The 24697-nt window shown below is 39.8% G+C and overlaps 1 protein-coding gene across 1 annotated transcript in view; it reads left to right on the forward strand.

Annotated features, from left to right (window-relative positions):
- The first annotated feature begins 23235 nt into the window (after positions 1-23235).
- The window catches only part of LOC129459854 (cyclin-Y-like protein 2), a 49592-nt gene continuing 48130 nt past the window's right edge, over positions 23236-24697 (forward strand). Inside the window, 1 exon segment of the mRNA XM_063614899.1 lies at positions 23236-23616. Within this exon segment, the coding sequence (XP_063470969.1) occupies positions 23406-23616 (211 nt within the window). The 5' untranslated portion in view covers positions 23236-23405.

Raw genomic sequence — 24697 nt, forward strand, 5'->3', positions numbered from 1 at the left:
CAGAACATGCAGGTTTGTTACACAGGTATACACATGCCATGGTGGTTTGCTGCACCCATCAACCCGTCATCTACATTAGGTATTTCTCCTAATGCTATCCCTCCCCTCTCCCCCCAACTCCCCAACAGGCCCTGGTGTGTGATGTTCCCTTCCTTGTGATTTTTTTTTAACAATGTCATCAAGGACAATGTTTAATAGAAGTGGCAAAAGCGAATATTTGTGCATCTTGTTCCCAGTCTTATGTGGAAAACATTCTTTCCACTAAGTATGACATTTTCTGTAGGTTTTCTATAGATTACCTTTATCAGGTTGTGGAAATTCTCTTCAATTATTGGTTTGGTTAAAATTTTCGTTATATGCTAGGTATAGTGAATTTTTTTTCTGTGTCAGTCCGATAACCATATCTTGGTCTTCCACCATTTTTACTATATGATATATTACATTAATTGTTTTAGCAGCTTTATTGACATACAACTGATGTACAGAAAACTGAATGTTTATTATATTCAATATGTTAGGTGTGGACAAACACTTGTGATATAGAACCACAATCAAGATAATAAATATATCTATGTTAATTGTAATGACCACAGGGCCCACACATCCAGGGACTTGAGAAATCATTTAGAAGGATGGATATGAATGGAAACATCAAGTTTTTTTAGTTGCCACATAAACTGCATATCTGTGCCACAATTCCTCTTGGTGTAAGGGTCCTTAATTCTTTTTAAATGTTGTTGGGTTCGTTTTGCTAGTATTGAGAACTTATTTTGTGAAATTCAACAGGGGTAGTGTTCTGCAGTTTTTTCTTTTCTTCTGTGGTTTTTGTATTATAGTAATTCTGGCCTAGCATAATTAATTGGGAGGTTTTTCCTTCTTCTTTTTTTCATATTTGTAAAGGATTGGTTGTAATTGTTCATCAAAAACTAGCAAAATACGCATCACTAATGCCATTGAGATTGGGCATATTCTTGGCATGAAGATTTTTATTATTTTTATTTTAGATTCAGGGAAAACACATGCTTGTTTGTTACAAGGGTATGTGGCATGATGCTGAGGTTTGGGCTTCGACTGAATGCATCACATATGCAGTGAACATCATACCCGATAGGTACTTTTTCAACCCTTGTCTCCTTCCTCTCCCCACCTTCTGGAGTCTCCATTGTTTTTTGATTCCCATCATTAATTCCATGAGGACCCAATGTTTAGCTCCCATGTATAAGTGAGCACATGTGGTATTTGTTTTTCTTTTTCTCTGTTAATTTGCTTGGGGGAAAAGGCCTCTGGCTGCATCCATGTTGTGGCAATTTGCGTGCATCTAGCTCTGCTATACATAATTGACACCAGAGGCCTCAATATTTTTTCTTTTGCAAAGATAGGGGATTGGACTAAATGTATCCAATGGATGTTTTTAAGCAGTTTAAATATAGAGCCTGTTAGATCACTTGCTCATTTTGCTAAAATATATTTGGGGAGAGAGAAGGAGCATTTGAGGATTTTAGGCTATGGATGGCCTCACATTCTCATCTAAATTGTCATGGGACCATTGGCTAAAATTAAAGCATTTTACCCAAGAAAATTCTTACTCTCCTCATAAGAGAATATTTGCATCTGCTACAGAATTTTCTTTTATCCTTGATTATCATTTCTGGTTTTCTGGGTCCTTTAGGGCTGTTTTAAGCTTTGTGTGGACTGATAGACAAGATGTAATTTAACTCTTAGAGAATCAACCTATAGCAAATTTCATAGGACAATTCATGTGATCCCTTGATTCCATTCCTATCCAGTGACTTCCCCTGTGTGGGAAAGATTTCCAAAGATTCGTCAAGGAATAATATATAACTTTCTTTTGAATTATTTTGCCTGGGTTTTTTGAGCTTGAATCTTCAAAAAGAAATCATTTATAGAATGTATATTATTTAGATACTTTGTAGCTGCAATTTGGCATGCAAAACTATTTTTAAGAGGTATAAGTTTCCAAGTATATTAAATAGAAAATATTCATTTCTAGATACAGCATTTGTGCATATTAAAAGCTGTTTACTGAAGAAAATAAAATGCGTAATTCTATTTATATGGGGAACCTAGAATGGGCAAATTCATAGAGGTAAAAACAGAATAGAATTTACTGGAGGTAGAAGCAAGAGTTGTTTAGTGAGTACAGAATTTCTGTTGGGGAAGATGAAAAAGTTTGGGGTATAGGTAGTGGTGATAGGTACATAGCATTGTAATTGCATTTAATGCCACTGGATTGTATACTTACAAATGGTTAAGATGATAAATATGGCATGTATATATACAATGAAAACCTGTAACTTCTAAGAAGATATATATATACACACACATATACATACATACATGTATACATATACATGTGTACATGCATCCATAGGCTTCAGATTAAATTTGCCTCTTCTCCCTAATTTATTATAGAATGCCAAGTTAGGTAGGGAAGGAAAAATAGATTAATTTGGTCCTGGGAATTTTTTTGATTTTGAATTTTATTTGGCTTCCCACTGAGAGTAGAAACTCAATTTGAATGTGTGTGCCACTCTTCTCTATAATTCAGAAAATATTTCACTATTTTGTTTATTTGCTATAAGAGCAAGGACTCTATAATTTTTTTCATTATGGTACAAGGATATTTTTAGGACTGAATACTTATCAGATGCAGAGGAAGGTAATCTTGAAGCTCAATTCCCAAATTAAAGTGTTTTGTATACAATTTCTTACCATTTTTGCAGTGTTGACCTTAGGGAATTTTCTAAGCTCACCTATTTGATTTCACTGAGCTATAATATAATGTGCAGTTTCTTTTCTTGTGGGCCAAGAAGTAGCCACATAAACAGTTGGGATTTGCTTCCATAAAATTCCTCTCTAGTCAAATAAACAGGTCAGAGAATAAACTAAAAATTAATTTGTGGAAGTCAGCATTCATTTATGACTAACAAAGAAGAGGAAAATTCCATGAGAAATAGTAAGCGCAGAGCTGCTTCCTTAATAAAAATCTACCAATCTATTTCAGATTTAAACCCAGTTGTTAATTAAAAGGGACACATAAAATACATTGGCATTAAAATAACCTCAAAAAAAGGAAACCCGCTATCACCCCTCTCTTTGAACATCATTCTTGAAGTGCTAGCCCATGCAGACAGCGGAGAACTGAACAAGTGTGTATATAGGAAAGAAATGAAAAACTTGTCATTTTTGGATGATATAATTGTCCACCATGGAAACCCAGAAGAGTCAACAGCAACTTAGAACTAGTAAGAGGTTGGTTACAATTGGAAATTCATTTATAAAAGTCAGGTAGATGGGCATGTCTTCTACCTGCAGATCTGGGAATATATCAACGAGGAAGGTGGAACACAGGTTCTAGCTGGGTCTTACAAAAGTGAGGAGGAAGCATGTGGGCAAGGCAGGGCTCCCGAGGCACCAGAGGGCTCAGGGCTTCTCTTTGTTCTCCCCACTACTTTCACTGGGGCCCAGGAGCTGAGTTCCAAGACTTGGGGAATAGCGGACTTCTGAGCCAAAGTGGCTGATGCACCAAAACATCTTTTAAAGAACAGATAAAGCACAGAAGAGTACCTGGGAGAGCTGGCTGAAACCAGGACACGGTGGGACCATTGGAAAGGACTCTAAACCACAGCAGCAGCAGGAGAGCTAGACTTGCAGGGACCCAGGCTCCACACTAGGGACCTCGACCTTGTCCTGCAGAGAGTGGACACCCATGAATGGACATTAGGTGGGTTTGATTTGCACACAGCCTTGGTGTATGTTGATAGTGTTGTAACTGATGACTAACCCAGCCTCACATTTGCAGCCCACAGCCCCTTGAATACAGGAGATCGTCATTCTTCTGGTCCTATGCCATGTGATTGTTACTGAGGAGGATGGAGATGACGTCATCTACCACGCCTCCTCCCCAGGTGAGGGCTGTGGTGAGATGCACCCTGCTGGACCCTCCTCAGGAGACAAGGGTATTGGCAGTTATTCGTGAATGATGCAATGGTGCCACCTCTGCCACAGACTCGGCTGTCTGCCCCTGCCCTCATACCATGACCAGGGTGTGACTACAGGTGTTAGAGCTGTAGAGAACTGGGACTGTGCTCTCCCGACTCTCCTAACACTGACAGCAGAGGGAGGACCCAGGCTGTCTTACATTTCCCAGCAGAAGCTATTGGGCTAAGTAAGTCTCTGAAGAGAGAGCAGGGCCAGCTTCTCTCATCCCCTAGCCACCAAGGGCTTTCCAACTGCTGTGGAAGCTGTGTATGAAGCACTCTCCCCACTTTGTGGGGCTCTGGCAGTCCCACAGCACACAATTAAACATGGCCTTGCTCAGAGGTGACATTTGATCAGAAAGTTGTGGGAATACTACTTAGGTTAATTAGAGAGAACTTGCCTGTGAAAGTAGCAGGAATGTAAATCACGCTCCTGGCGAATTAGCTCTAGATCCATGTGCTCCCATTCAACAGAAGCGCTTATTTCAGGACCACGGTGGTAGGAAGAGTGAGTACGCTATACCCTGAGTCCTTACTACTGTGCAGATAATGCCAGGCCTCTTTAACTAGAGTGAGTTTTGCTAATTTGAAAAATGACACTAAACAGAATTTTACCATTATGAGTGATTGTCAATGTTTCACCAACTCTATTGACAGATGAAGCTGCTTTGGTGGAAGGTGCTAAAAAGCTGGGCTTTGTACAGTGAGAACACCTTACTCGGTCATCATAGAGGCAGCAAGTGGCAAACTTGTGCACATTTTAGAACAGCTACTTTCTTGACGATTGTGTATTGGACATAGCATGTCTATTGCAAGAATGATAGATAAATGTTTATTTTTCTATCTGTGAAAAAAACAGAACTGTTGAAAAGTTGTTAATGTAATTATATTAGTAGTGTTATTTGCATTACAATACTTGTTCGTTCTTTAAGATGCTTCCCCACACACCTTTTTACATTGGTGTGAAAATATCAGTAGCAAAGAACTTCAAAAGTCTAATTTTCATTCTACAATCGTTGGAAAATTAATTTTGTGTTGCACATAAGGGCATATTCTATGCCTCTTGTAGCCTCAGCACCTAAGATTTCTTACACAGTGAAGCCTCACAGTCCTCTGGGCTTCTGGCTGGCTGGCTGAGAGAGAAGGGGTCAAAGCTTAATACCCCTAATCTATATAGGAGGGTTCTTCTTCACCAAAGTAAAGGGAGGTCATGTATTTTCTGATTTTTTTTTTTTTTAGTTTTGCTCCCTATGGTCCAGAGGAAGAAATTTAGTGATAGAAAAAAAGATTATATCAAGAATAAGATCAAATAGGGACCCTTGAGATGGGCAACAGCGTAAAATGATGATGAAGACAAGCAGGGCAGGGGAGTTTGTCATGATGACCAGTTAAAAGGGCTATAGTGCATTCGAAGTTCACTTCCAAGGGGTATAATAGCGTGATATTGTTTCTGACTGTTTAGTACTATAGTCAGTTTTTGCCTTTGCTTCTATGCAAAACCTGTGAAATATCAGACCTTGTACAAAGTGCTTATTTCTTAGCATCTGCAGTTTCTTTTCTTATAGAGTACAAAGATCAGATTGTGTTTATTTTTTTTTTTAACCAACAGAGGGAATTTAGCTTAGGGAAGTGTGCAAAAATAGAACAAAGTGCTGATTGAGTATAGTATTTCCTTTACAGAAGCTTTTTAAAAATGAGGCCTTTCCCTCTTGCGTTTGGGGAGACTTCTAACCTTAACTGGAGAACTTTCAATTGCATGGGTGCTGCAACATTTATCTGCATTGCAAAAATGGAGGTTGGGGATAGTGGGCATAGACTAGTCAATCATAAGTGGGAGAGACAGACAAGAACAGCTGCTTCTGCCTCACTCACATGCCAAAGAAAGACGAGCATCTAGAGAGCCTGTTGATACTGTTCTCTTGGTGTTAGATGCCAGATTGGTACCACTTTGTTATTTCATTGAAGTTTTTAGGTCATATTTCTGGGAGTAAAAAAGAACACCCTATTCATTAGGACTTGCAAATAATCATAATAAATATAATCCTATTAAACCATTAATACTGGGGTGTCGTGGAACCACAAATTGTCAAATTGGATACCAGGTATTTACCAGGTATTATGATGACCTTGCTGGTCATCATAAGAGCTGAGTCCATGGGTGCACGTGGAGGTGGTTGGCATAACCATCGTACCGAGAGATGTGGCTCCTGGGAGTGGAAGCCCTGCTGCTAGGTAATGGGTATTATAGCATTCCTCAGCCTGAGGAGAAAGGGAACTGGTGGATCCAGAGAGAGGTGAAGAAAGATGGGTGAAGTCTGGATAAAGTAGATTATTAGTTGTATTTTAGGATGCAGTGAGGAGTAAAGAGTTGTGGAGATGATTATTCAGTCATGTACTTGGTCATTCAAATACATTACTTCACTGATTATTTCTCTTACCCCAAGAGGTGAGTGCTATCACTATTCATCAGTAAGTGCATACACACCATCTGGGATTTTGTAGATGGAAAGAAATTGTGATTCTTGACTTTCTAACTCGAAAGAACCCAAAGAAGAATAGCATTTGATTAATTGCCCTAAAACCAGGTGCAGAGTTACCATCTCTTATCTGCACCAAGATCCAAAAGGCTTTGCATTCAGAAAGTTTTGTCCTAAGTTTGGGGAATAGTCATTTGGCAGCAAAATCTAATCAGAACTGACATGAGGCTATTATAATCTTTATGAATCTCACTGCATGTGATACTCGTACATTTTTCTGCAGAAAGTGGATATGTTATGTGATACTCGTACATTTTTCTGCAGAAAGTGGATATGTTCCCTGCTGGGAACATTATGATAAATGGTCTAGAATGTGCATATACCTATATAAAATTGGAAAATCCTGAATTCAGAAGCATAACTAGCCCCAAGATTTCTGATGGACCCATGCAGCTTTGTGTTCTTGATCTTCATTTCTTGGAGGTAGTTACACCAGCCAATTGTTAGGACAGCCAGATCACTGAAGAAAAATGAGAAGCTTTTACCAGAAGAGCAAGCTATGACCCTAGAAGACTTGTCAGAAAATAGTACATGTTGCAAGAGGCTTGAGGGTGGAAAGGGGAGAGAAAGCAGAAGAGATGGGGGCAGAGAGAGATAGAAAGTGGGTTTATGAGTGGGAGAAAATTGCTTTGACATTTTAATACTTTACACTTTTAATAGGTAAGAGCCTATTTATTTTTTCCTTTAGATGGTACAGGAACAGACATTAGGAATCCTTAAAGTCCTGGAATTTTCTAGGCCTGTATCTCTTTTATACACTTAAAATATGTTTTAAGTGTATGAAGGAGTTTATGAAAGTTTAAGTATATGAAGGTTTTTAAATATATCTTTTTAAAAGCTTTATCTCAGTTCGTTTGTATGATTGTATGGCATGACTCAATATAGTACTTAAGCATTAAATACAGTAAACATCTCTCCAAATCTTCTTCTCCTTGGAATTTGAGACTTTTATTAAAGAAAATGAAGTAAGTTATTTTCTTTGTTTTAGTCAATAGAAGTAAAGTTTCATGTGCTCCTTTTCTTTGCACTTCTAGAGTTTGGTGTTCTTGCATCAGCAGCTGCAGACAAGTCTGAATAGTTTATACGTGTGATGAGGGCATTATTTTCATTGGCATTTCCCACGTCCTATGAGGTCTTTCTCCTACCTCCATCTGAGCATGCCTCTGGAGATATGAGAAAGTGACAAATGATGACAGATGAGATAAATTCATCTCATTAGAGGCTTGGTCCATGTAGGACAGTTCTACTGCGCATGTGTGTAAGCATTTTTCCCCAGAGCAGTTTTGAAAATTAAGACTCGCCAGGCGCGGTGGCTCACGCTTGTAATCCCAGTACTTTGGGAGGCCGAGGTGGGCGGATCACGAGGTCAGGAGATCAAGACCACGGTGAAACCCCGTCTCTACTAAAAATACAAAAAATTAGCCGGGCGTGGTGGCGGGCGCCTGTAGTCCCAGCTACTCGGAGAGGCTGAGGCAGGAGAATGGCGTGAACCCCGGAGGCGGAGCTTGCAGTGAGCCGAGATTGCGCCACTGCACTCCAGCCTGGGCGACAGAGTGAGACTCTGTCTCAAAAAAAAAAAAAAAAAAAAAAAAGAAAATTAAGACTCATAAATATTTGTTAAATTATTTTATTCCCCTAGGATATTTATACTTTGTTATAAGAAAACGCATCTTAATTTTTTTTTGCCTCTTTAACATTGAATGGTCAATGCTAAAACCAGGTTCTGCTGCTATCTGAATTGCATCTTTTCCTGTTATTAAAATTAGGGGAGCTTTTCTGTAACCTTTGTTAAATGATTCATGAATTGTTTGCTCTGTCTGCTTTATGAGCTATTGGATAAATGTTGGCACTGCATTCGCTTGTAGGAAATACCTTCCAGATCTAATCTTTAGGTTTGCAAGTGTGAACTTTGGTTAGACAACAATCCTTGGGGTTACATATTTAACGAGAGAGATTGGGGATGGTTGATGACTATGATAGCTCATGGAGTGGGTGGTGATGGTGCTCTGGGTATGGAGGTGAGGGACGTGTTAGGCAGCTCTCCAGAATTGTTTATGCCCCATCTCTTGTTGGAGACTGTCCATTACTTTCTAGTTGCATTAACTAGGACCAGCAGTTAATGGACAAGCAAGAAGGGAGTTAGATAAAAATGGGTGAATATGGATTAAGATGTGAAGATGAATTTTATTATTATTATTATTATTATTATTATTATTATTATTATTATTATTATTTGAGATGGAGTTTTGCTCTTGTTGCCCAAGCTGGAGTGCAATGGCACGATCTCGGTTCACTGCAACCTCCACCTCCTAGGTTCAAGCAATTCTCTTGCCTCAGCCTCCCGAGTAGCTGGGATTACAGGCGCGTGCCACCATGCCCAGCTAATTTTTTGTATTTTTAGTAGAAACAGGGTTTCACCATGTTACCAGGCTGGTCTCGAACTCCTGACCTCAGGTGATCTGCCCGCCTCGGCCTCCCAAAGTGCTGGGATTACAGGCATGAGCCACCTCACCCAGCCAATTATTTTTAAATTATATGGGAGAATAAGAAAGAACAGGTCATTTGTGGTTATAGTTGTGGTCCTATTTCTTTTTAATTAATCTTTTACCTGATGTCACTTAAACTTTTTTCTTTTTTTTGAGATGGAGACTCACTCTGTCACCCAGGCTTGAGTGCAGTGGTGTCATCTCGGCTCACTACAACCTCCTCATCCCAAGTTCAAGCGATTCTCCTGCCTCTGCCTCATGAGTAGCTGGGATTACAGGCTCCTGCCACCACGCCCACCTACTTTTTGTGTTTTTAGTAGATACAGGGTTTCACCACGTTGGCGAGGCTGGTCTTGAACTTCTGACCTCAAGTGATCCACCTGATTTGGCCTCCCAAAGTGCTGGGATTACAGGCATGAACCACTGCGCCCAGCCTCACTTAATCTTGATAACACTCTTTTCAAGCAGTTGCTTTACATATTGAGAAACTAAGACATGGATTTGTTTTTTTGTTGTTGTTTTCTGTTTTTTGATATGGAGTTTCACTCTTGTTGCCCAGACTAGAGTGCAATGGCATGATCTTGGCTCACTGCAACCTCTGCCTCTTAGGTTCAAGCAATTCTCTTGCCTCAGGCTCCCAAGTAGCTGGGATTACAGGTATGCACCACCATGCCCGGCTAATTTTGTGTTTTTAGTAGAGATGGAGTTTCACCATGTTGGTCAGGTTGGTCTCAAACTCCTGAACTCAGGTGATCCACCCACCTCAGCTTCCCAAAGTACTGGGATTATAGACATAAGCCACTACACCTGGCCTCACTTAATTTTGATAACACTCTTTTCAAGCAGTTGCTTTACATATTGAGAAACTAAGACATGGATTTGATATTTTTGGTAAGCGCACACAACCACTAGGTAGTTGAGAGAGAATGCAGGAATTTATCCAGAGCTGAGGAGAGACTATCCTCACTCTTAGGCATTTAAAGTTGATTGGGAAGCACCAAACTGAAGAGCCACAGAGATGGGTGGTCCAGGGCTGCTGTAGTTGAAGTGTGTCTCAGAAGAATAACATGTTGACATAGGCATGGATTGGAATGTACAGAAAAGGAGAATGGTGAGGCTTGTGTGTGCTTGAAGTCTGGAGGTTGTGCATGGAAGGATGAGTGGGAGATGAGAGGAGGCTGCACAAGTGGGTGGAGAGCAGTAAGAAGAATTTATGGGTGATTGGGACTCACGAAAGCCTTGGTGGGTGAGGGTGGACCATGATGAAAGATGTGTAAGGAGCTATAGATGCTTTGGTGAGGAAAGGAGAGAGGAAGAGTTTATTGGTGATGAATTGGGAATGTTCTAGAGATTTGTAATTTTTTTTCTGTGCCAGTTTAAAGATGAAACAATGAGGAGCTTTTGAGTCAAGTGGATCTGTACTGAATCTCCCAGTTTGCTACCTAAAGATCAAGTTACTTGACAATTCTGAGCTAAAAAAGTAAAGAATACTTTTAGAGAGTGGATCCAGAAGTCAATCACATACACAGCCAGTGCTAGAATTCTCTTTTTCTTTTTTTCCTACTGCAAATAGCTTTGCTAGTATATTTTTGTGGCAGGGGAATAAATAGGTTTATGTCCATTAGATGTAAATGAAAAGACTAGGAGATACACAGTTATGTTCAACTTTGAGGAAAAAGGTAGGGAAAGATAAAGCTTGACCGTTTTTAGGAGTGTCAGACCACCTTTTGTTTTTATTGGTGTTTAGCTGTAGGACACACATTCTATCAACAGAACAATGGTGACCTTTCATTTTTTACTCTCCTAGTGACAGAAAAAGGATGTAATTGTTCAAAGTCTTTCAGTGCAACTTTAACTCTACTGTAAAGGGGCTGTAAGTATTGGTGCAGTGTCGTGCATAGCAGAGAGGTCTTGGCAACCACTTTGTCAATCAGCTGCTTTTCCTAACTGTGGTCCTCATCATTTCCTTACTGTTTGCCCAAAGTTGAAAGGCTCTTTCAGGTAGGTTGTCAAGTTGACTTAGGTGTAAAAGCCCATGGATAATAATGGTGGTTCAAGGCAGAGTGGCACAGATGGTCAGTTTTAGCCAATAGTTGTTGCAGAAACAGCAAGTCAATGTGTCAGGCAAAATCCTTGAAGTATGCATTCTGATTCCAGTTTTACCAGCATTGTGTTATGACTTTGGGAAGATAAAGAATTTTGGCTGGCCTGTGATGACCTTCTTTAAGTGCTCTGATATGTAGATATATGTTCTCTAGCAGCTATTCTTCTAAATTGTTGTGGTTTATTTTTTTTTTCATCACCAAGAGCTGTATTGTGGGTATAACACAGCTGTGGCTGCATTATTGCTGCTCCTTTTGGTCAGGCTTTTTGTCCTGTCTGCTTCCTAGTACCCAAATCTAAATGTATTCCCTAAGGGATCTGTGAATCTTACTTTTTTTTATTTTATGTATGCCCTAAGGAATTTGTGAATCTTATTTGTTAAATCGTGATCTTATGTATTGAGGAAAATAATTATTAAGCTTATTTTATTTGACTGTCAAAAATATAAAGCTATTCTAGGATTACTGATTAGTTGCAAATCTTAGTAATCCTTACCAATTGTGGGAAGAATGGTGGTTTCTTTTTTTTTAAATTTTATTATTATACTTAAGGTTTTAGGGTACAAGTGCACAATGTGCAGGTTTGTTACATATGTATCCATGTGCCATGTTGGTTTGCTGCACCCATTAACTTGTCATTTAGCATTAGGTATATCTCCTAATGCTGTCTCTCCCCCCTCCCCCCACCCCACAACAGTCCCCGGAGTGTGATGTTCACCTTCCTGTGTCCATGAGTTCTCATTGTTCAATTCCCACCTATGAGTGAGGACATGCGGTGTTTGGTTTTTTGTCCTTGCAATAGTTTACTGAGAATGACAGTTTCCAGTTTCAACCATGTCCCTACAAAGGACATGAACTCATCATTTTTTATGGCTGCTTAGTATTCCATGGCGTATATGTGCCACATTTTCTTAATCCAGTCTATCATGGTTGGACATTTGGGTTGGTTCCAACTCTTTGCTATTGTGAATAGTGCCGCAATAAACATACGTGTGCATGTGTCTTTATAGAAGAATGATTTATAGCCCTTTGGGTGTATACCCAGTAATGGGATGGCTGGGTCAAATGGTATTTCTAGTTCTAGGTCCCTGAGGAATCACCACACTGACTTCCACAATTGTTGAAGTAGTTTACAGTCCCACCAACAGTGTAAAAGTGTTCCTATTTCTCCACATCCTCTCCAGCACCTATTATTTCCTAACTTTTTAATGATGGCCATTCTAACTGGTGTGAGATGGTATCTCATTGTGGTTTTGATTTGCATTTCTCTGATGGCCAGTGATGATGAGCATTTTTTCATGTGTTTTTTGGCTGCATAAATGTCTTCTTTTGAGAAGTGTCTGTTCATATCCTTTGCCCACTTTTTGATGGGGTGTTTGTTTTTTTCTTGTAAATTTGTTTGAGTTCATTGTAGATTCTGGATATTAGCCCTTTGTCAGATGAGTAGGTTGCAAAAATTTTCTCCCATTCTGTAGGTTGCCTGTTCACTCTGATGGTAGTTTCTTTTGCTGTGCAGAAGCTCTTTAGTTTAATTAGATCCCATTTGTCAATTTTGGCTTTTGTTGCCATTGCTTTTGGTGTTTTAGACATGAAGTCCTTGCCCACACCTATGTCCTGAATGGTATTGCCTAGGTTTTTTTCTAGGGTTTTTATGGTTTTAGGTCTAACATTTAAGTCTTTAATCTATCTTGAATTAATTTTTGCATAAGGTGTAAGGAAGGGATCCAGTTTCAGCTTTCTACATATGGCTAGCCAGTTTTCCCAGCACGATTTATTAAATAAGGAATCCTTTCCCCATTGCTTGTTTTTGTCAGGTTTGTCAAAGATCAGATGGTTGTGGATATGCGGCATTATTTCTGTACAAAAATCACAAGCATTCTTGTACACCAATCACAGACAGAGAGCCAAATCATGAGTGAGCTCCCATTCACAATTGCTTCAAAGAGAATAAAATACCTAGGAATCCAACTTACAAAGGATGTGAAGGACCTCTTCAAGGAGAATACAAACCACTGCTCAATGAAATATAAGAGGATACAAACAAATGGAAGAACATTCCATGCTCATGGGTTGGAAGAATCAATATCGTGAAAATGGCCATACTGCCCAAGGTAATTTATAGATTCAATGCCATCCCCATCAAGCTACCAATGACTTTCTTCACAGAATTGGAAAAAACTACTTTAAAGTTCATATGGAACCAAAAAAGAGCCCGCATCGCCAAGTCAATCCTAAGCCAAAAGAACAAAGCTGGAGGCATCATGCTACCTGACTTCAAACTATACTACAAGGCTACAGTAACCAAAACACCATGGTACCGGTACCACAACAGAGACAAAGATCAATGGAACAGAACAGAATGGTGGTTTCATATGAGTAGAGTATGACTAGTGGTTTTTTAAAATGAGGAATACATGGGAATTCTCAGGGCATTATATTTTACCCATGAAATAATTCTGTTTTTAGTAATAGCTACTTAAATTACTTTCATCTAGGTTTTGTTTCTCACATGATCTGTTTCTTAAACTTTTTGTTTATTTAACATCATATTTTACATATGAAATAATTATGTTTTTAGTAATAGCTACTTAAATTAATTTCATCTAGGTTTTGTTCTCACGTGATCTGTTTCTTAAACTTTTTGTTGATTTGACATCGAATTCTAAGTACTACACAAAGTACAAAAGGCATCAATGTGAGGCAATGGAGAGAGGGAGGCTGTAAATATAGAACAGTGTCCGTATGAAAACACCACAGAGGCATATTCTATTTGTATAGGGGTATTTTATTTTTACAGGATTTTATTTTTTCCAAAATTCAAGCTGGGTTCTTCTACTGTTTTTATAAAAAAGCATCCTAAAACTATGTACTTCATAGCATATTAGATTATCTGTAGAATCCAGTACCCTAGCCCTGTCTGTCATCATGGAAATACTCACAGGGCAATGAGCTGTGTACACCCACATGTTTCTGGGCAGAAATGGATTGGCTGCCTACTGGGTTGTGTCTTACCTGATTAGGAGCTTCTTCAGCATCAGGGAGCAAAGTTGTACTTGAGCAATTTAGGATGTGCATTTTACCCTTTCCACTTCTGCACAAAAATATAAATGTTGCGATATGAGTTTTACAGAGTTGGGTGCATGTAGGCACTGATGTTTCTCTGATGACTGTCCTGGAAACTTTGGCTCTCCCCAGTGTTGTTTTTGTTTGATTTTATGTACAGAGCAGATTTTAGTCTTGTTTGGACACATCTATACCCAATTTGTTTTCCAAAGCTCATGCCTGAGCCCAACCGAAGGCTGTATTCCTATTTGGCCACTCAGCATTCTCATGGACACTGGAAAAACAATAATACAAAGCCATGTGAAGCATGCTGGCTACAAGATTTATTGAAAGGCTTTCCAGCCACAGTGTTTGCATATTTTTATTGGGTAGTGTATTTTGCGAGACACTTTTAAAAGTATTAAAATACATGGAGGAAACATTATGCCATCTGGATATTTTGCCACAGAAGGTAAGTGAAATGTGAAAATGCTATTTTCGACCATTGGAGTTGTACTTTCTGGCATGTTGGCTGGCTTCACAAGAGCATATTCTTCTACTGCCTGTCCCTTTTCCCTCCCACCTACTCCTCCTGTGCCCATGGCAGGAACTAGATGTGTGGCCAAATCCAAAGTCAATTACCTGTATAGCCCTCCGTAACTCATCACCAGTAGTGCAGAAAGAGGAGGCATCCCATGTAGAATCAACTTTAGTTACTGGTCCCTTTCTTAGAAAACTCAAGCATTGTCATAACTGTCATAAGAAAACAGTGTTTTCTTATCCCTCTCTTATCTTTATGACATTGGTTGATCTATGACTTGAACAAATAATTCATGGAACCCATTGTGAACAGGAAAGGAGTTATCATTATCTGAAAGGCTTTAAACCACCCTGATGTCAGGTTTTCCTGCCAGTGATGATAGCTGGAGATATGCTCAGATGCTGGCTGCTTTCTTGCCTTACTGTGTTCCGCAGAATGCATGATGCATGCACTTGTGAATACATGCACATACATGGGTGTAGCTGCTTGAAAGACTGGATCTTTCATGGGACAGCACATTAGGCTTTTTTTTTCCTAACAAGGTCTCATAATGTCATCCAGGCTGGAGTACAATGATGTGATTATGGCTTATTGTAGCCTCAAACCTCTGGGTTCAAGCAGTTGTCCCACCTTAATCTCCCAAGCAGCTAGGATCACAGGTACATGCCACCAAGACTGTTTTTTTTTATATTTTTATTTTGGAGAGAAGAAGTCTCCCTATGTTGCCCAGGCTGGTCTCAAACTCCTGAGCTCAAGGTACATTGGGCATTATGCTGCTATGTTGAAACATACTTCCTGCTTCCTTGTATTGACACCTGCTTACCATACATGTACACACGGATAATGCACAGGTCCTGTATCTCTCTGCTGTGGGGAATTAACTCATGCAACTTACTGTGCACTCTCCATCTTGCAGTAGAAGTGGTTTAGTTAGAAAATGGGAGAACTGTTTTTAAATATCCCTTTGGAACTGTGTAAATGTTGAATTAAAATGTCCTTAAAAAGCAGTGGTTTCTTTAACTTTTGAGCATGTGTGATGTCCCCTATGAGGTAAAACATTCTGTTTGCTTCCATTCACCAGTGGCTGATTTGCAGGCTTGTGCACTCTGTGGCTTACGCTGTTCTCTCTGAGGATGATTATGAGGAGTGGCTGAAAGGCTATCAAGAAGCCAGCACCACATTGAAAAATGGAGCTCAGTGGTTGGAAGAGTGTGGTCAGATCATTGAGAAGTTAACCGCACATGATAGTCTTTACAGGTCTAAGAAGGACTTAAGCAGCTACCGAACAAAATCTTTGAACAGGAATCCTTATACTATATAGTGATGTTTTCTTGTTCTGTTTCTTGTTCTTTTCCTATTCTCTTGTCTTGTTCTCTGAGACATTTCTTTGTTTGCTTTAAAGAAGCACTAAATTTTCATGGCTATCTGAAATATCTAGCCACCCTCAACTGAGAATGACAGCTTAAGAACTTTCAGGCCAAAAACAGCATCAGTGACTTTCTGGCTTTGCGTAGTAAAGATTAGGCTTAATGAGATTAGCTCACCGTGTTGAGTTACATGAGCAATCAGAGTGCTGTGGGCTGATTAGACAATGTACACACTAAGCATTCTCACACTTACTTATGGTAATAATATTTAAGTTTTGCCATTGCTACTCTGTATTGCCTACTTCATTTTGTTGTTGTTGTTATGGTGGCTGTCTTCACTCTATCCCAAGGCATTAGGTAGCTTTCTTTTTATGGAAGTCCTTCGAGTCTGAGAGCTGGATTTCAACTTTTTCAGTTTTATGTCAGCAACCATTAGACCATCCATTCTCCAATTTCTATAACTTTGAAGCCATCACCTGTTTGCTTTTTTCATTTCTTTTTTTATTTTTTAATTCCTTTTAGTATTTTATGCTAAATTTTTTATGTTTCTTATTCAATTGTTTATATTCAGTCATTTTAATGGAATTTGGGTAGGAATAGAACTGAATTCAAGTGTTCATTTGCCTTGATTTAATGGAACCATCCAAAATCACTTTTAGAATCTGAAAACAGTGATTATATAGACTGGGCAATTCACAAAAAGAAAGAGGCTTATTGGACTTACAGTTCCGAGTGGCTGGGGAGACCTCACAATCATGGCAGAAGGTGAAAGGCACATTTCACATGGCAGCAGGCAAGAAAAGAGAGCTTGTGCAGGGAAATTCCCCTTTTTGAAAGCATCAGATAATGTGAGACTTACTCGCTATCACGAGAACAGCACAGGAAAGACCTGCCCCCATGATTCAGTTACCTCCCACCAACTCACTCCCATGACATGTGAAAATTCAAGATGAGATATGGATGGGGACACAATCAAACCATATCAACATTTTACTTGCAAATTATATTTGAAATTATATTGTTACTATGTTGCTAGTCATTTAAACAAATTGCAATGCCAGAACTCATATATTGACATGCAGTGACCCCTGGAAATCAGTAGAGAAATGTATTAGAAGAAAAGTTCTGGAAAAGACCAGACTGATTGTTGGCCTTATCACCCAACCTCAGGCATTGGTCACATTAGCTCACAGCGCTAAGAAAAACCAAGTACTAAACTTGTTACTCAAGACTTTAGATACTATTAATTTAGATAGACAAAAGATTTACTACAAAGTTATCCTGAAGAATATGTCCCTCATGCAGAGGACCCAGGAGATTATGATGACCCCTGGAAAGCTTGACCAGCAGTAACAGTAAAAGTTACATAGGGACATGAGTGCAGAAATATTATCTCTACTGAAAATAAGTTTTATACTAGGCAAGAGTTACAGGGTACATGTAGAACTTTAGCACACGGGGTCAAACCACATGTATAAGTTCTATACAGTTTATGGGTTAACAATGGTAAATCCATTATGCTTATGAGAAGTGAATTATCACAAATGATTGGAATAACAAATAACTCCAGGGTTCATGATGAATTAATTGCTAGAGCACAAAATAACCAAGACCTCTCTGACTTATGATGGGGATGGGTAACAGCAGTTTGGATGAGACAATACCCAAACATCATTCCTAGGTTAATCTAAACTAAAAAATGGAAGACTTTAGAAGGAGCCATTAAAATATTCAAGAATATGGAAGATTATTATTAATGTCTGATGGGACAGTACTTTATAGAACACCTGGGAAATTTCCCATCAAAAATGACTTTATAAAAAGTCAAGTTAATATATCCAAGATAAATCCAATTACAACATACACATAATATACCATACTGAGGTGGGAAATTGAAGAAAAATAAAATTAAAAAGAAAGAGAAATAAGCTTTCCTGTATTAGGCGGACTTGTCCCAGAGGCAGCAACAGGCACATCCCAGACCCAGGAAAAGTCTTGATAATATTATCTAATGTACTCTGGAGACTCTCCCAGCACTCCCTCAACGTAGGGAGAAGAAAAATTTTCCTTTGTTTTAGGGTATGAGTTTAGATTCTTGTTCTCTGTAACTAGTAACTTCAAGTATTCTGTTTTATCTAAAAAGTACAGCGAAGGTCATGAGAAGCCTGAGCAGGCCTGAACTACAGCTATCTAGACACCATAGTGAAGGTTATGGGATAAGCCCATGCCTAGGCAAACCTAGATAATGGACATCTGAGTTGCACAGCAACAGTTATGTGCAATCCTGAGTTATGAACCTGTTACAATTTGATTAACTTTGTCCTGCCTCTGTATCCCTGCTTTCATGCCACTGTAATCTTGCTTCAAGCTAGCCTACCCCCTTTTGTAAAGTGTATAAAAGCCAAGTGCTGTCTTTGTTTCAGGCCCAGTCTTTGGATGTGAGTCTGCTCGGCCTGAGTGCACTCAATAAAAGATTCTCCTGTTTTAACCCGAGGTCTCTCTTGTCCTCCTAGATCCCACAACAATATAACACTGATCTTTTGACTGCCATGAAATCTTTCTTGCCTCTAAACCAACACTTCATTCTATAGTTTAATCTTCTTTCCACTTCTTCTGTTCCCTTAACTTAAGGAAAGATTATGACAAACTTTGTATGTTTTTCATATATACTTGCAAAAGATTATACAATTTTGCTGTGATTGTTTTTGCTTTAGGCTGAAACTTCCCTAATCTTCCCTTAGAGATTGTGACATAGCATGCTAGTTTCATTTTCATATCCAATTGTTTCTTCTGCATTTATCACCCTAGCTATGTGATGATGTTTTCTGAGCTTCCCTGCAGCTTGTTATAGCTATTTGACTAAGCCAGTGATTTGTAAGCACTGTGCTATGTGTACCTTCTATAAATCCTTCCTCCTTCTTCTCTTCATCTACCAAGCAATCTGGAATGAAAATACAATAGCTGGACATCAGTAGCCTTCCTAGGCAATGCAGGCAGGAGTGATGGGCAACACAGTCTGTTAACTTCTTTACTAGAAGATAAGTTTCAGAACAATAAGAATCTTGTTTATGTTGGTCAAAGCAATATCCCCAGCGCTCACACAGAGTGTATGGCATGTGCTAAGGGCTCAGGTATCAAATGGGTATTGAATGAATGAATAAATTAATTAGTTCACTCTGGAGTCATGAGTAAACAAGGTCTCAGCTTATTTCACATAATCAAACTCCTGATTAATTCAAATCACATTACTCTATTTTTTTCTCTTTACTGCCTCAGCCTTGCCAATGTTATAGAAAGATAAGATTTTTTAAAATGTACATCAATATTCCTTTCCATTAAAATGTTTTAAAAGCTATTTTTGTAACAGTGCTTTCCAATATTTTCCTGCTTAGCAAGTTGAAAATTCTAGGACTTCAGACAATATTATTCTTAACACAGAATGCAGCCACTGGATCCTGAGGATTTCACTAGATGTTAGTTACTGAAACTGAACTTTCTTGAATTCTTTTCCTTCCACTGTGGTCTCCCGCATTTCAACATATCACCTGTACTTGTCCTCAAACTTTATTTAAATTTTTCAACAGAATTAAATTAAATATTAATCATCACTCCTTCTCTGTTTTGTGAAGTGATCCTTTTCTTCCTATGATAACGATTCCTCTGGGCCCTTTTCATGGCCACTTTTGTGGTTATAGGGTTTGTAAATACATTTTTTGCAAATGCATGTAATTTTCTTAATATTTTTTACTCTTCCTCCAAAGTTGTTGCTATTTAACTCTTCGTGAGAAAAATTAAACTCATGTTTTACTTTTGTTATATACTTATTTATACTTGAGCTCCTTGATTTTTCTCAAATTGCTTTTCAAGTTACCTGCCTTTTAGAGAAGACATTATTTGGTTTTCATTAGGTGTATCAAGCTTTTCTTGATAGGTGTATCAACAAGTGTAGACTTCTCTATACAGAATTTTCCTTTTCCAGAGTAGTTTTCTGAAAAGTCTATTAAAATAGAGAAAAATAGAGGTCTTCGAAAGAGTTCTTCCTAAACCTCCCCTCTACCAGAAATATTTCTATGGTCACATGGTCCTTTCTCCCTTCTTGCTATTCTCTGAGTCCAAAACTAATCTCTCCTTGATCTGGATTGCATGCACTTGTGCCTTCTCAGGGCTCTTTTGTGTTTTTTCTTCTCTCTTGACTTCAAAAATGAGGTTTCTGTATTGGCTGTTACCCTTTAACATAGAAGTATACCCACCCTTTTTAAAAATCTCAGAATAAAAAGGCTTGCTTTACCATATATCTCCTTTACTACCTCATCTCTCTTCTCAGTGAAATATTTGGGAAGAGAAGCCCTCAGTTTGTGTCATTGTTTTCTCACCTCCAGTTTACTTTCTCCACTGCCTGACATTCAGCTCACTCACGCACATCCCTTGTCACTAAGTTGCCATAGACAATATTTAGCTTTCCTGCCCTCCTGGCAAAATTTAACTCTGTGCATTGGGATAATATGTATTCAGCACCTATTGACCAGGCACTGTGTTAGGTCCTGCTGTTATAGAAATGAGAAGCAGACATCCTCTCCATTCTGATGAGACTCAATGGAGCAGCTATTCCCGATTCATATGCAGGTCCCTTGACGTGGCCTAGCTTTTGCAAGCTTCACTTAATGCCATGTAAATCTCCCTATTCTCCAAGTCTTTCTTTCCGATTCCCCTTACTATACACAACTTCAAAGGCAATTATCTCCATGCTCATGGCTTCAGTTGCCTTCTCTATTCTTTGAGGACAATACAATTATAAATGTTTTCATTTAATAGCTTTATTTTATACAAGATATCTTACTTGCTATAAACACAGATTCAAAGTTGCTCCATAAAAGTAATCGCTAAAATATGGTGACATTTTTAGCATGTAAATTTTAGGGAATTTCTCCAATTACTCTTAATGGTTTGATTTAGTATGTGTATTATTTTTGAAAATATATGTTGGGATGTCACAAATGGACTTAGTCTACAGAGATTTATATCCAACTCTTGACTAGAGAGCTCCATTTTAATGTGATGCTGAGACTAAAAACCTATCTTTTCCTTCTTACCTATTTTTCTTCCTACATTCTCTGCTAGGAGAAAGGCACCACTGTTTCCCCAGTCCCCCACACCAGAGCCTTAGCAGCTCTGTTTTCCCTCTATCTCCCTTCTTCTTAACATATAATTACCAAGCACTACCTATTCTATCTCTGAAATGATCACAAAACTTTTCCCTTTGCTTTAATCACTGCCACTGCCTTTAACATTACTGTTCTTTAAGATGAAGCCTGTTAGTTGGTCCTGTTGTTTCCTGCAATCCTTTGTTATTGTTCAGAGTGACCACATTGCACACACATCTGACAGTGATGCCTCACCTTTGTGTGGTTCAAAGATTCTCATGTTTTCAGAATAAAATTGAAACCATCCCAGCACCAAATTTGGAATCAAATAGACCTGGGTTTGTATCCCAGGTTCATGCACTGTCTAGAAGTGTGGTCTCAGAAAACTGAACTCTCTAAGCCTTTGTTTGCTTATCTGTCTAAACTCTCTGAGAGTGGGGACTGTTTCACATATACAGTGCCTGGCACATAGAAGGGACTTAATCAATTATTATTATGCCAAAGGATAATAAATAGAGACACAAACAGGAAGACGCACAAAGTGGAGGGTCCTATGCCAGCCTGGAAGAATGAGATGAGACAGCAAGAACTGGGCATTTAGGTAGGGAGGAAAGAAATTCACTGGACCCTATGGGGAAAGACTAAGGGGTGGGAATGCAAGGCAGAGCCAGTCTTTGTTCCTGGTGCCCAGCCCTGGGAAAGCTGGCTACAGGCATGAAGGAGGCCAATGTGGAGGATACCTCCCAGGGGACCCTGGGGACAGTGTCAGCCACTGAATGAAGAATGAAGGGGAGGCATTTTTAAATCGACATGAAAAAATCGTTGTTCTTTTAAAAATTATACTAACCTACAATATCACTTCCTCTAAAAGATCGACTTCCACCTTCACTTTCTGATAATCAGGCTGGGGGAATTGGGGAATATAGACTACCTGGGATCAAATCCTGGCCACCCCTGAGCAGTCATGTGACTTTGGGGAGCTTACTTACTTCTTCATCTCAATTTCTTCTGTAAAATTTGTAAAACGAGATTATTTCTGAGGGTTAAATGAGCATATCACAGTTGGAACACTGTCAGGCACATACTGCTTGCCAGTTGTTGACTATTCATCTTTATTGAATTAGGACTATGGTACTCTATAGTTTTCAAGTTTGTATGAGAAAATCATGCTTAGTGCATTGATAATCAAAGAAAGGAAATCAGAAAAACCCTGCCATGGAAGGAAGAAACAGAGGGGAAAAAAGGGAGTGGGCTAGTTTCAGTATTTCAGAGCTTGTGGAGACAAGTTAGTTCCCTATTTTATAAACAAGGAAGTGGAGGCAGGATGTGTCCTGGGATCTCATGCAAGATACACAGTGATAACTCTTTATCGAGAGTAGAACTAGGGTCCCAGGAATTGCTATGGACAAAGTTCTGACAAAAATTACCCCTTGGAAGACAGGAGGGGAGTGTTTAGATACAAAAACATTCAACAAATTAGGCGTATCTAAATTCAGTGAGCAAATGAAAAATGTACTACTTGGCAAAACGAACTTGCTAATGGGACCCATTCTACTAACTGGGACTTCCTACAGAACTTATAGAGGAGGATGGCTTCAACTAACAAATCGGCCTGTGCTTTCCTCAGGACCTAAAAGCTCAGAAAGCCTGTGATGAATGAAAGCATTAGTCCCAATAGCACTGCACAAGGGGCCAGGAAAGCAGCGGCATCATAAGTGACAGGGTGGGGTAGCCCAGGCTGGGACACTGTGAGCTGTGGGGCGGGGCAGCAGCTGGGCAGGGCATTGTGAACTGTGGAATGGGGCAGCCGGGTGGGGCATTGTGAGGCACATGCCTGGGATCCCCCTGGGTCAGTGGGCTTCAGTCTGGAGGTGACTGCAGAAGGAGGAACAGCTCCCTTTGTAGTCTCTTCAGGCAGTTGTTGTGTCTCTTCAGCGTTTGTTGGGTTCACAACCTATTTAAAAGCCAGCTGGTCTTCACCCTCCCAGACAAGTCAGCTCAAGGGAGGCGGTGGGGTGCAAGCCTTGGCCTGAGCCCCACCCAGGGCTGAGCTGTGGGGCAGGCAGGAGAGCAGCAGGCAAGACCATCTCTGCAGGTGCAGTGAAACCCTGGCCTAGAGCAGCAGGTGTGAGAGGCCAAACCTGCAAGCTAAGGCACAGGTAGTGGCAGAGAGGAGTAGAAGCGCCCCATGGGGAACACACTGAACTGTTGTGTGTGCACCAAGTGGGGCTGGCACCGGGGGCGTGTGTGGCCCTGTGAGCCTGAGATCTGTGAGGCAGCAACTGGGAACACAACGCCAGTAGCACCAGTGCCTGCTGCTGTAGAGCCTACTGAATTTGCTTTTGAAGCTATTGAAAGCCTCCATGTACACCACATCCAAGACCGAGAGATGACAGAAGGTAAGGAGGTGATGGATGCCATCTGCCTTTGGCACACCTTTGGCTGCCACTGTCCCCAGGGTCCTCTGGGAGGTATCCTCTACATCAGTCTCCTTCATGCCTGTAGCCAGCTTTCCCAGGGCTGGGCACCAGGAACAAAGACTGGCTCTGCCTTGCATTCCCACCCCTTAGTCTTTCCCCACAGGGTCCAGTGAATTTTTTTCCTCCCTACCTAAATGCCTAGTTCTTGCTGTCTCATCTCATTCTTCCAGGCTGGCATGGGACCCTCCACTTTGTGCCTCTCCTTGCTTGTGTCTCTATTTATTATCCTTTGGCATAAGAAGCATTATTTGAGGCTTTTTTTTTTTTGGTATATTCTCTCCTGTTTCTAAATAATATCTCAAATACCCCAGCATTCCAGTACCTATTCCATTCTCTCTCTTTACCTATCCAGATGGTGCCTAAGTAAAGGAACCAGGTAAGTGCCCAAGTGTTCCCTTCCTTCCATTTATTAGAGTATGGAAGAAATAATACTAATACTAATACTCAGGACAATTCATACCCAAATATTTTGGAATTTCTTATTTACATTCAAAATAGAGGTTGCCATGGTATTCTTAATAGGTTGTTGTAAGTCACCTTGATAGAAACTGCTAATTCCTTCTAACTATAATTTGAACACAGAAGGAAAGAAAATGGAGCGTGCTTAGAATAATTGGGAAAGATGTGAAGTGTTACTGCCAGGGCTGCAGAAAAATTAACGTGTTTTCCCCCCAAAGGAATTTACCCATGAAGTTCTGTTTACTTTAAAATTCCCAGTTTATGCTGGGAGTGGTGGCTCAGGCCTGTAATCCCAGCACTTTGGGAGGCCTAGGCAGGTGGATCACCTGAGGTCCTGAGTTTGAGACCAGCCTGGCCAACATGACAAAACCACATCTCTACTAAAAATAAATAAATAAATAAATATTAGCCAGGCATGGTGGCGGGCACCTGTAATCCCAGCTACTTGGGAGGCTGAGGCAGGAGAATCGCTTGAACCCAGGAGGCAGAGGTTTCAGTGAGCCAAGATGCGCTATTGAACTCTAGCCTGGGTGACAGAGTG

Source organism: Symphalangus syndactylus, chromosome 13, assembly GCF_028878055.3.
Source record: "Symphalangus syndactylus isolate Jambi chromosome 13, NHGRI_mSymSyn1-v2.1_pri, whole genome shotgun sequence".
In the NCBI taxonomy this organism is placed as follows: Eukaryota; Metazoa; Chordata; class Mammalia; order Primates; family Hylobatidae; genus Symphalangus; species Symphalangus syndactylus.